General features: G+C 35.5%; 1 protein-coding gene across 6 annotated transcripts in view; it reads right to left on the reverse strand.

The window, feature by feature from the left end:
* The window catches only part of EFCAB3 (EF-hand calcium binding domain 3), a 481,176-nt gene that overhangs the window by 362,741 nt on the left and 97,453 nt on the right, over window positions 1-20,982 (reverse strand). For all 6 annotated transcript variants that reach the window (XM_072645908.1, XM_072645906.1, XM_072645907.1 and 3 more), the window contains 9 exons: window positions 19,387-19,530; window positions 15,099-15,170; window positions 13,106-13,249; window positions 10,873-10,944; window positions 9,901-10,044; window positions 8,002-8,073; window positions 5,230-5,373; window positions 3,842-3,913; window positions 2,399-2,542 (listed from right to left, as the gene is read on the reverse strand). In XM_072645908.1, coding sequence (XP_072502009.1) covers window positions 2,399-2,542; window positions 3,842-3,913; window positions 5,230-5,373; window positions 8,002-8,073; window positions 9,901-10,044; window positions 10,873-10,944; window positions 13,106-13,249; window positions 15,099-15,170; window positions 19,387-19,530 — 1,008 coding nt within the window. The remainder of the gene's footprint in view (window positions 1-2,398; window positions 2,543-3,841; window positions 3,914-5,229; window positions 5,374-8,001; window positions 8,074-9,900; window positions 10,045-10,872; window positions 10,945-13,105; window positions 13,250-15,098; window positions 15,171-19,386; window positions 19,531-20,982) is intronic.

Consider the following 20,982-nt stretch of genomic DNA (forward strand, 5'->3'; position numbering starts at 1 on the left):
TATTTTCCTATCATTGACCTTATAAGGAAAGCAACACAAGTATCATCCACAAGTTTAAAATGAAGAAACATACTCAGAGATGAAGTGACCTACTTAGCAAGAATTGAAACTCAGATCTCCTGATTTTGATTCCAAGTGCTCTTTCCACCATGTCAAAGTGAATTCCAGGAGGAGAAGGTGCACACTAGTCTAGACAAATTTTTATTCACCACATTTTACAGATGAGGCTGAGTACTCTTTTGTAGCCACACAGCTATCAAGTGTCAGAAGCAGAACTAGAACCCAGGTCTCTGGACTCCATATTAAGTGCTCTTTCCATTACAATGAGCTGTCTGTCAAACGCTGACTGTACTAGCTATGCTATAAAACTTTCCACTAAAAAGCTGTGATTCACAGTGAAGATTCAACTTCCACTAAACATAGTTCTAGACTTCATTTTATAAGAAAAATAGGACTATATCTGGCTATTTAAAACTTATTGAAGATTCCACATTATAAAGCAGCTGTCCTTACTGAAATACTCATTATTCAAAGTAGGACTATGTAAACTTTTCTGCATTACTTTACCAGGCAAATGGATTCCCATAAAATACAAACCGTCTTTAGGGCATTATCATATGTCACTTTAGAGCATCCATTTGCGCACAAAGTAAGATGTTTTAATCATACATAAGGTATGGGTCTGTGTTGTGCCTGTGTCTGCATAGATTTGTCTAAATGTGGTTCACAGAAAGGCATGTACAGATATTTCCAGTCTTCCCTGCCCACCCTTCTGCAAGGGAGACTTTGGCTCCCTCCTGGGAGGAGCAAAATATTGGGGTGGTCAAGTTGACCTCTCCTAGGCTAGAATTTTCTATTCACCCCCTTAAATATTATTAGTCTAGGGGGAATAACTTTGATATAAGTGATTAATAAATGCTTGCTGATTGATTGAATGCCTTTTGCAGGGTGTTAGATACAAAGAGATCATGTTTCCACACAGATATAGGCAAGTGGGCTTTCTTGCAACAGAAATACTTAGAGTCAAGAGAAAAGCAGGAAAAGGTCACAATGACACCAGTTTCACTCAGGTCTGCAGTCAAGAATAAGCAAAAGGTAAAACAGGCTTAAAGTACACATGCTTAATAGCCTTATAAATATTAATTTCTTCCCAGGAAGAGCTAAAGGTAATTTTAATAGTCATGCAATGTATGTGGAGAGAGGGAGGAACATATCAGGGGAAACATGAAGTAGGCGTACCAGAAAGTTGTACATCTCAGTGTACTCAGCCAGTGAGGAAATGAGGAAGGAACTTTGCATTTTGGTACATGGATAAACGTCCTTTCTCTTGCTTCTATATGTGTGTGTCTGTTTTAGAAGCACACTTGCTTCTTGCAAGAACTGTAAAATAAATGAACTTGCCTCATCTACCTTGGGAGTCTGTGTTTTTTCCTGTTAGAAATTTTATTCGAAACAAGGGGAATGGCAATCAGAGGCAGAAACAAAAAGGAAAAACACCCTAAACCATCCAGGTGACATTGCTTCACTACTAGAAGAAGAGTTCGACCAATTAAGACATGCTGCTCCTTTCACTCACCTCCCTACTCTCCTCCTATTGAGGTAATGATATACAGGCCAGAGGTTACCAGAAATGAAAACTCAGCTCTTTCCAGGTTTTATGTAACAACTGCAAGCAGTCCCAGAATTGTATAGCTGGCATACTTCTTGCCTCAGATCCACATGTCTATTAAATGCTTCTCCTTCTTTATCTATAGCTGATTTTCCTCCCTATTCTTTCACACAGGTATTTCCTCCTCAATATATTATTAATAATGATGTATTATTATTTTTATTCTTTTAATACAATATTGCTAATATAATATAATCATATATTATTCTTTCCACAGGGATTCTTTCCTCCATTCCAACTTTACTGCCTTCTCTACTATACTAACAGTGATTTCTCAATAAGCCAGTATGGCTTCTCTTCTGGTACACTTATTTAAAGGGTCTCTAGAGAATAAACACAGCAGGGACCAATTTCTGGGAATAGAATCCAAAAGTGAAAGTGAGAGAGTGTCTGAAGCCTGAAGGAACCCAGATGTATGAGCACATACAAACAAATAATTAATATGATCTAACGGTCTAGGTCAGAACAGAGGAATCTACTTCTCCTTCAAGGAAGTCAAGAATTCCTGACCTTCTGCCCCTCTCTTATCAGTCTTTTACCATTCTCCTTCCAGAAAGAAAAGGTCAGACCCCTGAAAGGTAAGGTCATTGTCACAATTACCCAATTTTTATCAATTCCAACAGCCTCATTTTTATATGTGTTGGAAATATTGAATTTTCAGCTTTGCCACTAGAAAGAATACATATACAATGGAAAAAATAATCTGAGAAAAATAGTTGAAATACTCACCATCAGTTTCAACAGATTTCATCATTTCTTCAGCATCTTCATCAGTTAAACTAATTCCCAAGCTCTTTAAAGCGGGCACTAGATCATCGACATTGACTTTCCCATCACCGACATTGTTGACAACATTACAAGCATTTTCTAAACCTATATGTACATGTAAATAAAAGCATCATATCAATAAGCTTCTGAATCTAAGTAAACACATTTGAGACTGGGAGCAAGGGGTCTTGAATGTGGGAACCTATAAGAAGGGGGAACTCCACATGTACCTGCCTGTCTTCATAAAAGGAGAAACTCTACTTCTGATAAGATGATGGTAATAATATTAATAGTTTAACGCAACTCAGAAAGCATTTATTAGGTACATACTATGTGCCGGGAGCTAGTTTAGGCACTATGGACATAGAGACAAGAATGAAAACAGACCCTGTCCTCAAGATGCTTATACTTGATTAATAGATGACTAATAGTTGATACATATGTACATAGCACTTTGAGGTTTGCACAAAGCTTCACAGACATTATCTTATGCAGTGATTGGTTTAATCACCTATAATAACCGAAAATCAATGACAAAAATAAAGAGAGGTGATGGAAATTATGTCATCATACCATATCAGACTTGTAACATCAGTTGTGATAGATACCCTTTTTTGCAGGTACTACAAATCCTGCTTTTACTGCATCTTTAAGAGGCTGTACAATGTTGAGGGGCTGGTGTTTCTCAGGAGGTACTTTCCAATGGTTCATGTATAAAACAGTTGGAGATGTGAAATATTTGGAAGTGTTACTATATCTAGATGCCCTGATGTTTTTGAAAAGACCCTGGAAGAACATGACTGTTAAAAACATTGGATAAACTAAAGAAAACTGTTCTGAAGAAAGCTAAAAGAAAAATCAAGATAAAGCAAAGAAGCCAATGAGAAGCAAATGGAGGAGATACAGGTTCAGACGATCACTGAATCATGTAAAAAGTAAACTGGGAAACATGCAGAACCATTTCTGCTTTTTTTTTTATCCTGAGCACGAAGTACAATGCCTGGCTCATAGTAAATGCCTACAAATGCTTGTTAATTGATTGATATGGAGCAAGATGAACTGAACCTGAACATTATGAGCATGGACCACAGCTTTAAAAAAAGTCAAAGGAAGTGAAATGTTAAGATCAACTTGGAAAGGAACACAAAATACACATATTTCTTTTTGATTTTCTGTAAAATGTTTAGACATTACAAGCACAGTAGGATGAGGGTTGACCCTCCAGCAATCTCATGTTCTTAAAAGTTAATTGTTAAATTACATGAGAATGGATCCCTTATTTTGTACGTTTAGATTACTCATCTTTATTAATGGCTATTTATTTTATGATGAGCAAGTTTGAATAAAAAATTACATCATTATGTTTACACCAATACAAAGATAAGAAAATTCATTTATACTCACAGCGGGTCTTATTCAATTTTTTGGCTCCAGTCAATTTCTTGACGAGATCCTTTAAATTCACTTCCCCAGCTTCTATAAAATGGAAAAAAAAGAACAAAACAATTAAAACTAGTTCTATAAAGTACAAAGTAAAATAGAAGACCGTCACCTTTCCTCTTCCTTTGTGTTGTATAGACCAAGCCCAAAGCTCAAAAGCTTTCCCAGAGACTAGTTTGAAAATGATTCTTTCTTCTCCTTGTTTATGACATTTTTAAAAGAATCTCAGCAATGATTTATAATTCTATAATGATATTTTTCCCTAGACAGAGAGACCCATAAAAAACTGAAACAAGTGACCTAACATCAAATTCTGGTATGAATGAGGCAATGTGGGCAAAACCTGAATACAGGCACAGTCCCCAAAGACAAACCACTACCACTTCTACTCCAGGCTTTCCCTGATCTCTTGGTTACTAATGCTGCCTCTTCCAACTTAGAAATCACTTTGCATTAACCTTGTACGTATTTTATATTTACTTATATATGTATATATTGCTTCCCCCTTCTTAAAATGGAAGTGTCTTAAGGGCAAAAACTATTTTGTTTTTGCCTTTGTATCTCTAGCACCTAGCACAATACATGTATGTATGGCACACAGTAGGTATTCAATATGTGCTTGTAAAATTGAGATGAACAACTTTGGTTTAGCAGACTATAGCTAAGGAAGGACACAGTAGCAAGGAGGGAACAGTTTAGGGACACACCAGTACATACACAGAAAAGTTATAGACATTTTTTAAAAAACCAAGTCAAGTGAGAATGTGATATAGTGAGACTGAGATGCTAGAGAAGATTCAGAGAATCTAGAAATGGACATTCTAAGAATAAATAATATAAGCTGAAAATGGACATCTGGGGGAAAGAGAGCTACTTAAAGGAATTCTCACTACTTGCCCTCCATCAACATTCTCATCACTCTCTTCATAGCAGCTGACATTTATGTATACCAAGTGCCAAGCACATCTCATTTGATCCTCACAACAATCTTGGGAGGTTTGTGCTATTATTATCTCCATTTTACAGATGAGGAAACTGAGGAAAATAGAGGTTGAGAGTCTTGGCCTAGATTACACAGCTACTAAACATCTGAGACCAGATTTGAGCTTAGGTTTTCCTAACTCCAGGCCTCTATCCATTGCATCACCTGGCTATCTCAATTCTCTAGGCTTCCCATTTCTACTTGCCCTATGGGAGGAGAAATAAAAATTCAGGAAAAGTAAAGGCATTGCCCCAACCATCCCACTCCCACTCTCAAATTCTTAATCTTCTGGGAATGCTAAAATTTTAGCTTTGCTATTAAAAAGAACATGAATCCTCTTTTACCCTTTGCAAATAACCTAAGTTCTCACCATCTGGTGCAGCAGATCTCAGTATTTCTTTAACCTCATCGTCATCTAAATTGAACCCCAAGCTCTCCAAGGTAGATGGCAGGTTCTTCATCTTGACTTTACCTTCCGTGACATTATTAACAACATTGTATGCATGTTGTGTCCCTATAGGAATGAATAAATCAGAGTGCTAAGCTTTTAAATTGGCTAGTTTAAAGAAACCTATAAAGATCCTGACGGAGGGAAAGGGTGTAAAGAGAAAATATATTCATTTTACAGAGCTGTGGTTCTTGGATTTTTTTGGTGGCATTTAAGTAGCCTGAATAACTGAACAGAAGACAAACACCTTGCAGGTAGAATTGTCTGAATCTCCAACACTTAGTACTTAGTGTGGTGCCTGGCATAGTAGGTGGTTAGTTGAACCAATGCTTGTTGAGCGGAATTGAATTAAAAGATACTACATGCTCCTACTTGATGACCAAGGAGAAAGTCTAACCTTCTCCGCTCTTGATGAAATAGCAATTTAATAAAAAATGACCTCATGATCATTTGTTTCAGGACAAAATCACTTCAGGGTAAAACAATCATTTTAATTCAGGGCAAAAACAAAAGCTTAGACATGCCAAATGTAGCACATTACTAGAAGTTTTTTTCTCTCTTATGAGTAGTTGGTCTGAAATTAATGCCATCTTGTTGTTGCTGTACTGGTGGTCCTTTATTCTCAAAGAGGACCATTGATATCACAAGGGTGATGTCTTGACTTGCATGTGAATTGGATTTAAATGCAGCAGAGTTTCACAAAGTCATCATTCTTACTCTTTCCTCCAGCCACTGAAGTTCAGTAATAACCAGTGGTTATTAAGTAAGAATCAAAGTAAGAATGACTGGAGATGGTCTGGGATGTAGTGGATGACCTTGACCCAGGCCTCAGTCTGTCTGAGGCAACACCTACTCAATGCCAGCTTTTATTATAAAGTGAATGCTGCAAAACCATTTGACATGACCTGCAAATAGTTATAAGCTAGGATTTAGAGTTGTAAGAGATTTTCATGACCATTTAGCAGAACTCCTTTACTTTATTTTTTAAATCCATTTTTATTCTGAACTTTAAATAAAATGAGAATTTTCATATATAAAATAAAATAAAATAAGACTCTACAAGAAACTATGCATCTTTATCATGTTGGGGTTGGCTTTCTTAAGAATATAATCAATTTTAAAGGATGGTTTTAATGGGATGAGGAAAGGGAAGGATATAGGCAATTTGAAGACAAACCATATATCAAGAAAAATCTATTTTAAAAAGAATTGTAACTCAAAATGTAACTTTCAAAGTGATCCTGCCTATTTATGTTACTTTCTGGACTTCTTTTTCTTTTCTTTTATGAATATCTTAAATGTTTTAGGGACACTACTTTCTTTTTTCTTCTTCTTCTTTTGGAAATCCTAACTCAAGTCTCCCTCCCAATACTTCCCTCAACCTTTTCCCCTCAAATTGAAAGGAAAACAAAATCCTTGTAAAAATTTGTCTAGTCAAGCAAAACAAATTCATATATTGGATATATGTGAAAACATATACTTTATTCTATACCTTGAACCCATCACATCTGCCAAATGACAGGTAGCATTCTTCATCACTGGTCCTCTAGAATCAACAGGGAAGTTGTATAACTTGCCTATAATCACAAGGCAATAAAGAACCAAGAGTGGATTTGAACCCAGGTCTATGTCCAGATCTAGTCCTTTTTCCACTCTTCCACACAAGTTCTTACTGATAGGTTGATAAGTGGTTTATAGCTCTCAAACCACTTTCCTTCTCCTTCACCTACATCTTTAATGTCAAGGTACCTTTAGGTTTTGGAGGGAAAAAAGCTGGCTCAGAGCTGCTTTCGAGGTCTCTGCTCATTACCAAATTATACAAAGTAATTTTCCCAAATTATCCAATATCCAAAGACTTTGTTCGGAAAAAAACTGATTCCATAGTTTTCCTCAGTTCCTAAGGTACTTTTACAAATTACTTCCATTTGCACTAAACTATATCTTCTTCTAATCTCAGTTATCTAGAGGTGCTAAGAATCTCTAAGGAAATAGAAGAGCAAGGCATGTTGTAGAACTTATCCTGTCCTGTGGAACTCCACTAGAAAACAAACTGACCTGTCTGGAAATGATGACATAGACATAACATTTTCTGCTTGTCCTATTGTGGTATGAGTCACTACTGGAATCCAGGGACTCGTTAACAGCATTCCTTAGCATCAAAAGATGCCTATATTTCAAGACATAACTTAATTCCCTTCTCTTCCATGAAGCTTCCTCAAACAATTCAGGATCAGAGTTCTTTTCTGTCTCTGAATCCATCACACTAATAGTTTATCTCACTCAATGGGCAATTGACCACATTTTCCTTTGTATAACTCGTATGATCTTATTGAATCATTCTGAGCTCATTCCTCATCCATGGAACTAGATAATGGCTTTAAAGGGAAGTGTGCCTTACACATCCATGTTTAGATTTTGGTACCTAATAAATCACCTAGAGACATAACACCTATTTAATAAATATTGGTCAGCTCATTAAACAAATAGACAAAATGTTACCATCAAAATGGAAAAAGAAGACAAGCAAAGGGAATTACATTCCTGGCTATGATTGTTAAGATCATATTCCTATTTACAAAGGGACTAAGAAGAAAAAGGACTGGTGAATTTCCATTAAAAAGTTAAATTCCTATCAATCTATAAAAAGTCACAATTTACATAAGAGTAGAAGTAAAAATATTCCTTCATACTCACGTTGGTTCTGACTCCATTTTTGCAAGTGGGATAACATATTGATAACATCATTTAAATCTATTGTTCCATCCTCTACAAAATGAAAAGAAAAAGATATAAGAATATGTGACATCTATATAGTGTTCAGTGGTTCCAGTCCAAAGTCAAAAGCAGGCATCCAGGAAATTGGGGAATGCTCTAGGTCAGAAGGCAGGTTTCTTCCCCCAAAGTCTTCTGATTCACTACTCTTATGCCAGAGCAAATAGTAGTTTATACTACTACTTACAATCATACTCCAGAAAACGGAGAATTCAAAAGAAAATGATGATTATTTACAAAAACATAAATGACTCAATCTAAAAAAAGAGAAGGAAATAAAGATGTCAAACAACTCAGCCTTAGAAAAAGAAATCAAGTAAACTATCAAAATAGATGAAATGCCAAAGGAAAAAGTCTAGGCTCAGTGGATGGAGATTTATCAAATATTTAAAGAATAATTCATACAAATATGACAAAATTCATGCTCAAGAATTGACACCCTTCTGAAAGAAAAGACTGTGATGTAATTAATTTTATAAATTTTATTTATATATTTTACATATATACATATATAATTTTATATATAATCTATATATATGTATGTGTGTAGTGTGTATACATTATATATGCACACACATATACAAAATTTTTAATTTTAGTATTTTTTAAAAAGAAAGAACACTGAATTTGAAGTCATAAAAACTGGACTTCAATCCAGACTTTACCACTCACTTCCCGTATCACCTTAAGAAAGCCACATAATTTGTCTGAACCTCAATTTCCTCATTTGTAAGATGAAAATATTAAACTAAAGGCTAAGGTCCCTTTTTTTTCTAATTCTAAATCTGTTAGTCATATCAGAAAAGTAAAGCCACTGATATAACCCACCCCAGAACTCTAAACTTTGCAAGGATGACTTTCATTGTGGTTGTTCAGTCAGTTTTTCAAGCCCAACTCTTTGTGACCCCATTTGGGGTTTTCTTGGCAAAGGTACTGGAGTGGTTTTCCATTTCCTTCTCCAGTTCATTTTACAGATGACAAAACTGAGGCAAATAGGGTTAAGTGACCTGCTGTATTGTTAATGATACTTGCAGCTGCTGTGGAGGTGTGAGACCAATAATACCAGCGCATAGGAGGGCTGCTAGCACAGGTTCTTGATCTGCTTTAAAAGGAAAGACAACTTCAAAGAGATGAGTCATCTTACTTTAATTAGACAATGCAGATATATGTGCACATACACACACATATGTATGTATGTATGCATGTATATAGGTATCCAATAGACAGGGCTCCAAATGTCTAAACAGATTAATAGAACAATTTACATCACCAGACCGAGAGAGTGCCAACATCCGGGTTCACAAGGTTGGGGGGCAGGGAGCCGCTTAACACTGGCTACTCAGAATCTTGTCCAGGAAATCAAAAAAATCTCAGGCAAAACATTGCTCCCGTGTGTAAGGCCCACAGCAAAATACCAGCCTCCCAGGAAAATACAGTTTCTCAGAGCCAGAGGGTATCATAACCCACATGACTCAGTGCCCAATTAGTTCATTGCCAAAAGGTGTGAAAGCCTTCATGACTCAGCACCTGATGTGTTTGTTACAACCGGGCAGAATACCTGGGAACAAGAGATTGTTATGGCCGTGGATCCTGGAAAACTAAACTCCAAGAAATACTAACAAAAATCCACTTCGCTCATACCTGCCTAGGGCCACATAACTACAAAGTATCTGAGGCTGGATTGGAAGTTGAGAAGATGAATCTTCCTGACTCTAAGCCCAGCACTCTATCCACTGTTCCAACTAGCTGGCCCTAAAGATAGAAAGGCCATATTCTATTATACGTTGGGCAAATAATTCTATAGAGAGCCAAAGTACTCACCATCAACGTGGACGTATTTCAGTAATTCTTTAATTTCTTCTGGATTTAAATCCACCCCAATGCTTTGCAGCGTAGATCTCAGCTCAGAAGGCTTTACTTTACCATCTGAGACATTGTTGACAACAACCCAGGCATCTTGTAATTCTATTAAGTTGTAAGCATATTAATGACTGTCAAGAATCTCTTCTCTGAACTATCATTTAAAAACACTAAACTATTAAAAACTTTTGAATTAGAAAACAATATATGTTAATAAAAGGGTGCATCAATTTGAACTTTTTTACTATGATGAAAAGATATTTTGTGAACATTTATCTAAGCTAAATCTGACATAACATTCAGTATCTACAACTCAGTATACAATCAATCATTACTGTCTGATTATAATATTTTGAATATTTTTCTTTTAGAATTATTTAATCCTTGAACTGTTATTTAACTTTCTGTATTTATATCCTTCTAAACTTGCCTAGATTATAGCACTTTGAGGAGGGCAGGAACCACATTTTATGATCTCAAATCAGTACTTTAAAAGCATTATACACAACTGTTAAAAATATTGATATAAATATTAGTTCTAGAGGACAAATAAGGAAACATACTTCCCCACTCCTTGATATAGCCATTGTACTGGTTGTTGGTTTTGTTTTTGCTGAATTTCTTTGTTATAAGGGAGGTTTCAGTTCCTGAAGTGGGGAAGAGGTTATATCTAGAAATTGCATTAATAAATCTCATTTTTAAAAGGTATGTTGATTGGTTACGTGCATACAAAACTTTACCACCAAGAATAAAAAAAAAAGCTAAGGATTTTACTATTCCTGCTTTTTCCTATTAAGATCTTTTTCTTATTAACTCAATTATTGAAAGCGAAAAGAAAAGGAATAAGTACAAACTGCAAAAAGTTAAATTGCTTTCCATAAAAAGTCCAGCCATAACTGCCAATAGAAGAACAAAAGGTTCATTCGTACTCACTTTGATTCTTATTCAATTTTTTGGCCTTAGTGTATTTCTTGAGAAGCTCCTGTAAAGACAGATGTTCCGGCTCTACAAAAAAAAAAATATATAGGGGAGAACAGAGTCAGATATTCTAATAAAAAATGAAGAAGATTCAATATAGTCATTTCTATCAAAGAAAAAGGACAAATCCCCTAGAGACAAGGGAAGAATAAAGTGGAGACCTGAAAATTATTTGAAAAACTCTGTTTCCCTTTGTGTCGATCCAAATTAAAAGCTGCAGAACTGAATTTGAAAACTCATCCCTCTAGAAATAAAAGTTTTAGAATCTCAAAAAAATATAATAGGAAAAGAAAGTAGGAATGAAGGGGGAAATAGTTACTTCCAACCTTCAAATATAATATAAAACAGTAATGATCAAACATAGTCATAAAAGATATAGGATTCTGGGAAATTGGAGGAGTAGGTCAGAAAACTTTTGGCTCTCCAAATTTCCTCCACAGAAAAGAACTTTGCCTCAGAAGGAATGTAGAGCAGCAGAAATAAACAAAAGTCAGGGTAAAGCAGTTGTTCTCCCAAGTCACACAACCTAATAAGACCCCAGGAAAGATCTGACCTTCAGGGGCAGAGGTTCAGCCTGAGTGAAGTGCAAACACCTCTAGGCCAACTCTGCAGAATCAACAAGTCCTGGAAGCAGCTGGAGTTGGGATGTAGCTTCAGTCTTAGAAACTAAAGACTTTGTGGGGATCTGACCATTGAGGAGAAGAAGACTGAAAGACTTTCCATTGGCAAGGGATGCTAAGCACAGCTGTGTGACTGTGAGGAGAAACAGCTAGCACGCACCTGGTGAGTGCAGTAACAGAGGGGCAGGGGCCCTACTGGCTGTGGGCACTTGCAGGACAGCAAGTTTCATTTCAAGGGAAAAGAAGACAGTTTTACTTTGCAGCCACTGGAAGAATTTATGGGAGTAAGATCATTTACAGGACAGCATGACAGGGCCTCTATGACTTACAAGTGGAGAGGAGAGCCCAAGGTTGAGCCTGGGTAACCTCAGAAAATAATAGTAAGAAGGACCTGAAGCTTGGGGCATTATTCCCCTATACTGGGACTAGAGACTGAAGAAAAATAGAGAAAAAATAAGAGCAATCCAAGAAAATAAAGAAAACTACGAAAAGAAAGTCAACCAATTTGAAATAAAGAACCAGAAACTTAAAATAATTCATTGAAAACTAGAATTGGGCAAAGGGAAGCTAATGTTATTTTAAGACACAAAGAAATAATAAAATAAAACCTAAAGAATGAAAAAATAGAAGACAATATGAAACATCAGAAAAACAGCTGATCTGGAGAACTGATAGAGGAGAAATAATGTAATAGTTGTATTGCCTGAAAATTATGATAAAAAAAAAGAATCTTGACATGATATTACAAGAAATCATCAAGGAAAATAGCCCTGAAGTTCTAGAACGAGAAGGCAAAGCAGAAATAGAAAAAAAAAATCCACCAATCACCACCTGAAAGACATCCTAGGAGGAAAACTTTCAGGAATATTATAGCCAAGTTTCAAAGCTCCCAGATTAAGGAGAAAATATTGGAAGCAACAAGAAATAAAATTTAAATATCATGGAGCTACAATAAAGATTACACAAGACCTAGCAACTATTACATTGAAGGACTGTAGTTCTTGGGATACTATATTTCATAGAGTAAAAGAGCTAGAATTACAAAGAAAGAGTAATTTACCCAGCAAAGTTAAGTATAATCCTGAATGAAAGAAAAAAGTGGACTTTTAGTGAACTGGAAGACTTTCAGATATTTATTACAAAAACAATGTCTAGTATTAATTATATAGGTTCTCTTGAAATGGTTATTTATTACTTTATATTGAATATGTTCTGTTGTGTACATGGCAATTTTTTTCTCCTTTTCTTATTTTGTACTTAAGTTTAAAATAAATTAAAAAACTTAAAAAAATATATCCACAAAACAGAAAAAACAAGTAGATCATTGGAAGAGACTGGATAAGGAAGAAATAGAAACAAGAGATCTTTCTTGGTATTCAAAAACCCCAAAACGTAAATTCCTTGGGGATGAAACTTACCATCAGACAGCAATTGTTGAGAAAACTGGAAAGCAGTGTGGCAGAAATTGGATCTGTGACTATGACTGAAATTTTAACTTTGTCATGAGAAAGAACACATGTTCCCACGTACTCTGAGTGAATATTATCTCACGTCTCTGAAGAACTCACCTTCCGACTCCATAGATTTCACTATCTCTTGAAGTTTTTCATCAGATAACTCAAATCCCCAGCTCTGCAGGGCTGGGGACAGACCAGATTTCTTGATTTTCCCATCAACGACACTGTTGACGATGGTCCATGCCTTTTTTAATTCTATATGCATATCCAAATAAAAACATAAATTGATTTAACAGCAGCAACAGCAAAACACAGAAACATACAAACGCCCAATATGGGGATTGTCTTTCTTCTAAAGAGCCATGGCTCTCTTGTTTTGGCTTTTCTGAAGTAATCTAAGTAGCTAGGTGGTTCAACGGAGAAGAGTATGGGGTCTGGAGTCAGGAAGACCTGAGTTCAAGGCGCTTACTAGCTGTGTGACACTAGGAAAGACACTTCACCTCTGTTTGCCTTAGTTTCATTATCCATTAAATAAGAATGATAAATAAGGATAAATAATATTAAATCAACCTCCCAGGGTTGATTTGAGGTTCAAATGAGATAATAACTGTAAAGTGCTTATTAGCACAGTACCTGGCACATAGTAAGCACTATTTAAATGTTAGAAATTGTTAGCTGTTATTATTATCTAATAGCTGAAAAGTTCCACACATGCACCATGCCAACTGCTTTTGAGCAGACATCAGTGAAATGAAACTTTGTTAAGTGATCAGAGGTAGAATATTAACATATGTCAAAAAATAAACAGCATATTGCCTGTTTAAAGTTTCTAAAAGCTCATTTTCTTGAGCATGATTAACAATCAAAGCTAGCTTCTTATTTAAAAAAAGAAAAGCTACTAAGAGTCTCCCAATGTCCTTCAACTAGCCACAAAATCCAAAGGATAGAAAGTAGATCATAACCAAGTAGAGGTGATTTCTTTTGGTGTTTCCCATCTGTCTAAATTTATACAACCCCAAGGCAACTTTGGGGCCTCCAAAGATTGCCCTGCCCTAGAGAGTACAGATTAGGACCAAAATGGATATAAGGACAAGTTCTGGATCACAGTGAGCACCAAGGGATCTATCTTGTCTCATGTGCCAAAGTTTCAGGGATCTGGCTAAACATATTGGTTCAGGGCCTCCCTTCTGAGATACTGGAGAACAGTGTAAACTGAACCAAATCAGAGCCCTTTCCCCAAGGTGCCCAGAGTAACTAACAAACTCCAAGAAGAGAGAGTCTACTGTAGGAAGAAAGAGCCTAGCATTAACTCTTCTTCCATGGTCTCCAGATCAAGAATTGACTTGAAGCTAAAGAGGATGACAACACTTTCAAAATGTCAGTATTTGCTTGACTAAAGTCAAATTGGAGCTAGCAGTTACCACTGGAGTTCTTAGAGACTGGAGGTTCACTAGTGGCATTCCTATGTTAAAAAAGATTCATACCTAACTTTTAGGGTTCTTCTTCTCCATAAAGCCTTCCCAGACAACTCACTACTCTACTGATCTCCTGACTCATTACGCTATTCAGCGAATTTAGCATACTAGTTCTCACTCACTGGAAAATTTCTCAAATACTGGTGTTGCTTATGCATTGTTATCATGTGTTAACTTGTATTTAACATTTGTTTAGTTATTTAATATTTCTCCTTTTATGCCTTTTCTCCTCAACCAAATTATAAGGTTTTTTAGGGTAAGGATCATGCTTTATGTATCTCTGAATAGCACCCATAATACTTAGACATGTGTCTTTCAGCATCCAGTACTTATTGGGTGAATTTTTCAAACCACACTTAAATAGCACTTTACTGTTTACATGTGGTACTCTCATAACATGATTACATAAAGCTTTATTATCAAAAGAGAAAAAAATCTAGCAAGGCATCAGACATTCCTATTTTGCCATTTAAAACCATCCTCTCATTTTCAAAAGAATTAAAATGGAGAAGAAACGGCACTAGTGGAACAGCAGCTAAAGGTTAGATTTATACTTATTAAAAACAGGTAACAACAGATGAACAAAAAAAGGATGGAGAAGATTCACTCTCCTTAAAAAAAATTCATACCATGAGGCCTAGTAACTTGTGGAGTCTTAGACAATATCTCAGCAACATCCTTTATTTTTACTGATCCGTCATCTACAAAAGGAAAGGGAGAAAATGCATTAGAAGGAAAAGAGAGACTTGGTAAGTCATTCTTAACAAAGTAAAACAGAAGATTGGCAGAGTGATAATCCTCAACTTTCTTGTATTCAATACTTCCCAGAAACTAATTTTATTATTTTCTCCTTCTAATCCCTTTCATTTGTCGTATTTTTAAAAACTCTAATACATTTTAGAAGCATAAAAAGGCATAAACTTAATAGTTTTGTGTTTTTTTAAGATAATAAAATATTTTACCTACAAAAAACCACAAGCTGAGCTTGACTTACAATGGAAAGACTATTAAACTCCTTTCAACTTCAATTCCAAAGTTTTTGTTATTATTATTATTTTTAATAAATTTACCTCAAAAGAACCATATCTGTTCTCTGGTTCTAATCCTTCTCTCTATCCCTCTCATCTGTGATTCTCCCATTGTCTCTTTATGTTCTTTCTTTTATATTTCTTTCTCTATTTATTTTTACAAGTATTTATAACCTCTCCTTTCAAATGCACTTGACCTCTAATTGAAAAATAAAAAAATCCAAAACCTTGATAACAAACATTCAAAATCCAGCAAAACAGATTCCCACATTGTCCATGTCCAAAAATGTATGTATCTTATTCAGCATTTTAAGCTCATTACCACTTTGGTAGAATGTGGAAGAGATAAATCTTTAGTCCTCTGGACTCATGGTCTATCATTATATTGATCAGAGTTCTAAAGTATTTGCAAGTTATTTTTCTCTGTAATGTTGACATTGTATAAGTTATTCTCCTAGTCCTATTCACTTCATTCTGTCTTGGTTCACAGAAGTCTTCACAATTTCCTTTAAAACTGCCCAAGAAACTGTCATTTCTTATAATGATATGTAATATAATATTTCATTAATACTATTTTAATTATATTACAATAATATTTCATTAATACTATTTTAATTATATTACAATAATATTTCATTATATTCATATGCAACTATTCCCCAATACGGGGGACCTCCTTATTTCCAGTTTGGAGCTACTATGAAAGTAGTTGCTATAAATATTTTTGTACATAGAGGTCCTTTTCCCTTTTTGGTGATATCTTTGGGATAGACCTAATAGTGGTATAGCTGGGTCAAACTTTTGTGCACAGCTTAAATAACTTCGTAGACATGGTCCAAAGCTGCTCTCCAGAATTCACAGGTTCACCAACAATGGACATCCAAATTTCTTTTTACAAAAGAAAGAAAACTACAAAACATTGTTTATAGAAATAAAGACAGACCTAAATAACTGGAGAATTATTAGTTGTTCATGTATAGAAGGAACCAATATAATTAAAAATTACAATACTGCCTAAATTTATTTATTTAATACAATACCAAACTACCAAAGGATTGCTTCATAGAATGAGAAAAAAGAATAACAAAGTTCCTATATAGAGGCACAAAGAGTCAAGAATCACTAAGGAAATAATGAAAAAATATATGAATACAAAGGGGCCCTAGCTGACCAGATCTCAAACTATACTACCAAGCAGTGATCATGAAAATGATTTGGTGCTGTTTTAAAAAATAGAGACTTCAATAAATGGAACAGATTAACAACACAATACAGAGAAATAAACAAACCTAGTAACTTAGTATTTAATAAACACAAAGACTCCAGCTCCTGGAGTAAAGATTCTCGCTATTTGATTAAAGATCCTGGGAAAACTGCATAGTAGTACTGCAAAATGTAGATTTAGACCAATACCTCACATCTTGTACCAAGAAAAGTTTCAAGTGGATATATGACTTAACTCTAATTTTAGAGAATTTAATTCTCTGATTTAGAGAAATAAGGAAGCAATTACCTATCAGTCATGTGGGAAGCAGTGGAATGTGGGAAGCAGTCATGATCAAAGAAGGGACAGAGAGGATCACAGAAAATTAAATGTATTGTTTTTGCACATACAAACCCAATATGTCTGATTAGAAGGAAAACAATTAATCAGGAAAAAATCTTTACTGCAAATTTCTCAGCTAAAGATATCATTTCCAAGATTTATAAGGAAATTACTCAAATAAAACCCATTCCTCAATTGATAAATGGTCTAAGGATATGAACAGGCAGTTCTCATGAGAAAAAATGCTGATTATCTTTAACCATTTAAAAAAAATACTCCAACTCATTAATAATTGAAGAAATGCAAATTATGTCAATACCAATCTTCCAATTCATAACCGTTAGATCAGCAAAGATGACAAAAAAGAAAATGTTGGAGGAGCTGCAGGAAAATAGGCACTTTGATGCACTGTTGATAGAGCTGTGAAGATTGTGATTGTATTTGTTAAAGCAATTTGGAATTATGGACAAAAACTTACTTAACAAGGCATCCCTTTAGCCTAGCTATATCCCCACTAAGTTAATACCCCAAAGATTATAAAAAAATTAGAGGAAAAGTCTTATATGAACAAAAATATTTATAATAGCTTTTTGTGGTAGCAAAAATATCTTTCAACTATGAGGGTTGCCTATCAGTTGGGGAATGGCTGAAGTCATAGGAAGTAAGGGAAAATTTTATTTCAAAGAGATACAGAAACTCTTATAGGAGTTGATGCAAAATGAAATGAGCACAGCAAAAAGAACAATTTATACTTTGTAAACAATAATGTTAAGAAAAAATTCTGACTTAGGAACTCTGATCAACTAACGCAGTTTGAGAACCAAGAGATTGGTGAAAATTAAGATGTAACTTTTCCCATTCAAGTTCATGCCCTCCATAGAGTCTATTCACAGACCCATTGGAGGTCTATGAAAGCTGGGTTAAGAACCCTTCTTTTAAGCGGTATCAGCACACAGTATCAATCAAAAACCATTTCTTAACACCTACTATGTACTAAGCAATGGATATAAGTAGTACAGGAGATATTCTTTTCCCTCATTATTCCCAGGAGTAAAACACATCAATTTTAGAACTCTAGTGAAGATTCAATGCCCTCAGAGGAAAATCCTTGGTCCCCTGATACCTATCTGACTCTAACATTACTTGCAAAAAGAAGGCAATAGTGGACATTAACATAGTATTTCATAGACACATCGACCTAGTGCCCTTAGTTAGGTGTATAAATAGAAGTATTCAATAGAATTCAAATTTCCTGAGAGCAGAGATTATTTCATTTTGGTCTCTGTATTTCTAGCATCTAGTACATTGTCCTGTAGAGAGTAGATTAATAAATACATATTGAATTTAACTGAGTTCAGATGATGGTGAAAGAGAATGGAGAAGAAATCAGTCTGCAGAGCTCTAAGAGCGCCCCAAGCATAAGAAGGAATCACCACACCATTCTGTTCCTCTGGGTTCATAACGTTTCTCTCAGCTTTAGGATATACATTCAGTGAGGTTCATTAACATCAAAGTGACTTCTTGAAAAAAAGTGACCTCCAGGTAACCAGTTTACATTTAGCTGAAGGAGCAGAAGAGGTCTTTAAGTGGCAGCAATTTTTCAGCAAGCTAGCACACATTATCCATTGGCACTAGGATGAAAAAGGACCGTGGCACTTATAAAAGGATTTTGAAAAAACTAACATGGGTGGGAGATCGCAGCTGAAAGGAAGATCTAAGCAAAAGGGGCAAGGATGTTGTAGGATAACAACCAGAAATAAACACTGTATGATGCTTGATGTCCTCTAACGCTTTACTCATCAAGACGTAGGGAGGTTACTTCTGGGCAGCTGATAGAATTCCGGTAGAACTCTATGTGAGCTCCTTGAGGGCAGGAGATGTCTCCATTTTTGTCTTTGCTATTTTCAGCACCTAAGTGCAGTACCTGGCAAACAGGAGGCATTTAATAAAAATTGAACTGAATTTCCTGTTACTGCAGGTTTGCCTCCTTTCCCAACCTGCTGCTTTTCCCACTCTGTTTTTAAGAGACTGGGTAAGTCAGTTATTACAACTGCTCTAAACTCTAGCTCTCTGCCAATTTTCTAAATTATGGGAATGTCTAATTTTTAGTTTTTTCACTGCAAAAACATACATACAAACATATATATCTATATGTGCATATATGTATATATACATACATATACATACACACATTCACATAAATACATAATATATGTATACATAAATACATAATATATATGTGTGTGCATATATAATATATATGCACACACATACACATATACATATACACATTCATATAAATACATAATATGAAGACATAACCTGATACGCCCAAATACTCACCATCAGGTTGAATCAAATTTAAGACTTCTTTAAAGTCTTTATCAGGTAACTTCATCCCCAAGTTCTCCAAGGTATGGGACACATCATCGACTTTGACTTTCCCATTACTTATTTTGTTGATCATATCCCATGCATCCTCTATCTCTATATGTATAAATGAACAAAAGGACAAAACTATTAGTTGAAGATTCTTGAAAAGCATGTAAAAACTTGATCTGGGGAGTATTATCTACACTCTAAAGTAGGGCTCCCATGTATCTGCCTCCTCTGGAGTAAGATCCTATGATACAAAGCTTGAGTATTTAGAAGTTATTTAGTCTAATTCAATCATTTTTATTTTATTTTTTGAATCTAGGTCTCCCTTTCTTGCTCTGGTTGGAAGTACAACAGTCTGTGATGGTTCAGTACTACTACTGATCAGCATCAAAGTTTTGATATGCTACAATCCCAATCTAGACCAATTTACTACTACTTAGGAAGCCTGGTGTTCCTATCCTCCCCCAATCCTAGGTATTCATCACATTGGCATCAGATATTTAACAGGGGCACCTGATTGGCTTTATTCTTCTTGCATCTCAGAACTCAAGCAATCCATCAGGTTCAGCCTGTAGTAGCAGTAGTACTGGTAGCTGTAGTAATACTAGTAGTAATGTTGTTGTTGTTCAGTCATGTCTTACTCTCTGTGACCCCCTCCAGGCTTTTCTTGGCAAAGATACTGGAGTGATTTGCATTTCCTTCTCCAGTTCATTTTACAGATGAGGAGACTGAGGCAAATGGGGTAAATGACTTGTTCAAGGTCACATGGCTAGTAAGTGTCTGAACTAAAGACTCCTATTCCTGACTCCAGGCTTGGGACTCTATTAACAAAGCCACCTGGATACCCAGTAGTTGTGGTAATAGTGGTAGAAGTAGTAGTGATAGGAGTAGTAGTAGTAATAGTAGTAGAAGTAGAATACTTAAGTAGTATAGTAATAGTAATAGTGGTAGTAATTGTATTAATAGTAGCACTAGTTGGAGGAGTGGTAGTAGTAATAGCAGCAGTAGAATAGGACTGTGCTAAGTGCTTTTTGCAAATATTATCTCATTTGATCCTCACAACAACCCTGCAATGTAGATACTGTTATTATCCCCATTTTACAGTTGAGGAAATCGAGACAAAAAGAGCTTAAGTGATTTGCCTAGCTAATAAGCACAACTGCTAAGGGTTTGAGGCCAAATCTGAAATCACGTCTTCTTGACTCCTGGTGCAAAGCTCTATCCAATTTACCAACTAACAGGATACCAATAGCACTCTCAGATAATAAGTGATCTCAAGCTAATCTGAATAAGTCCTATCCATCCTCAAGGTCTAACTCACAGGAAAATAAATATTTAGAGATGGAAGGGATCTTAGAAGCCAGTTCTCTCATCTTACTGAGGATACTAAGGCAGAGAAAGTTAAGTGACTTGCTCAAAGTCACACATCTGAGTGTCTGAGGAGGGATTGGAATTCAGGTCTTCCTGACTCCGAGTCCAGCATTCTATCACTTCATTACCTAAGTACCACATCTTTCATGAAGCCTTCCCAGTCCATTCAGTCTCATATAAAACTCTCCC

The sequence above is a fragment of the Notamacropus eugenii genome, chromosome 2 (genome assembly GCF_028372415.1).
Source record: "Notamacropus eugenii isolate mMacEug1 chromosome 2, mMacEug1.pri_v2, whole genome shotgun sequence".
Taxonomy (NCBI): Eukaryota; Metazoa; Chordata; class Mammalia; order Diprotodontia; family Macropodidae; genus Notamacropus; species Notamacropus eugenii.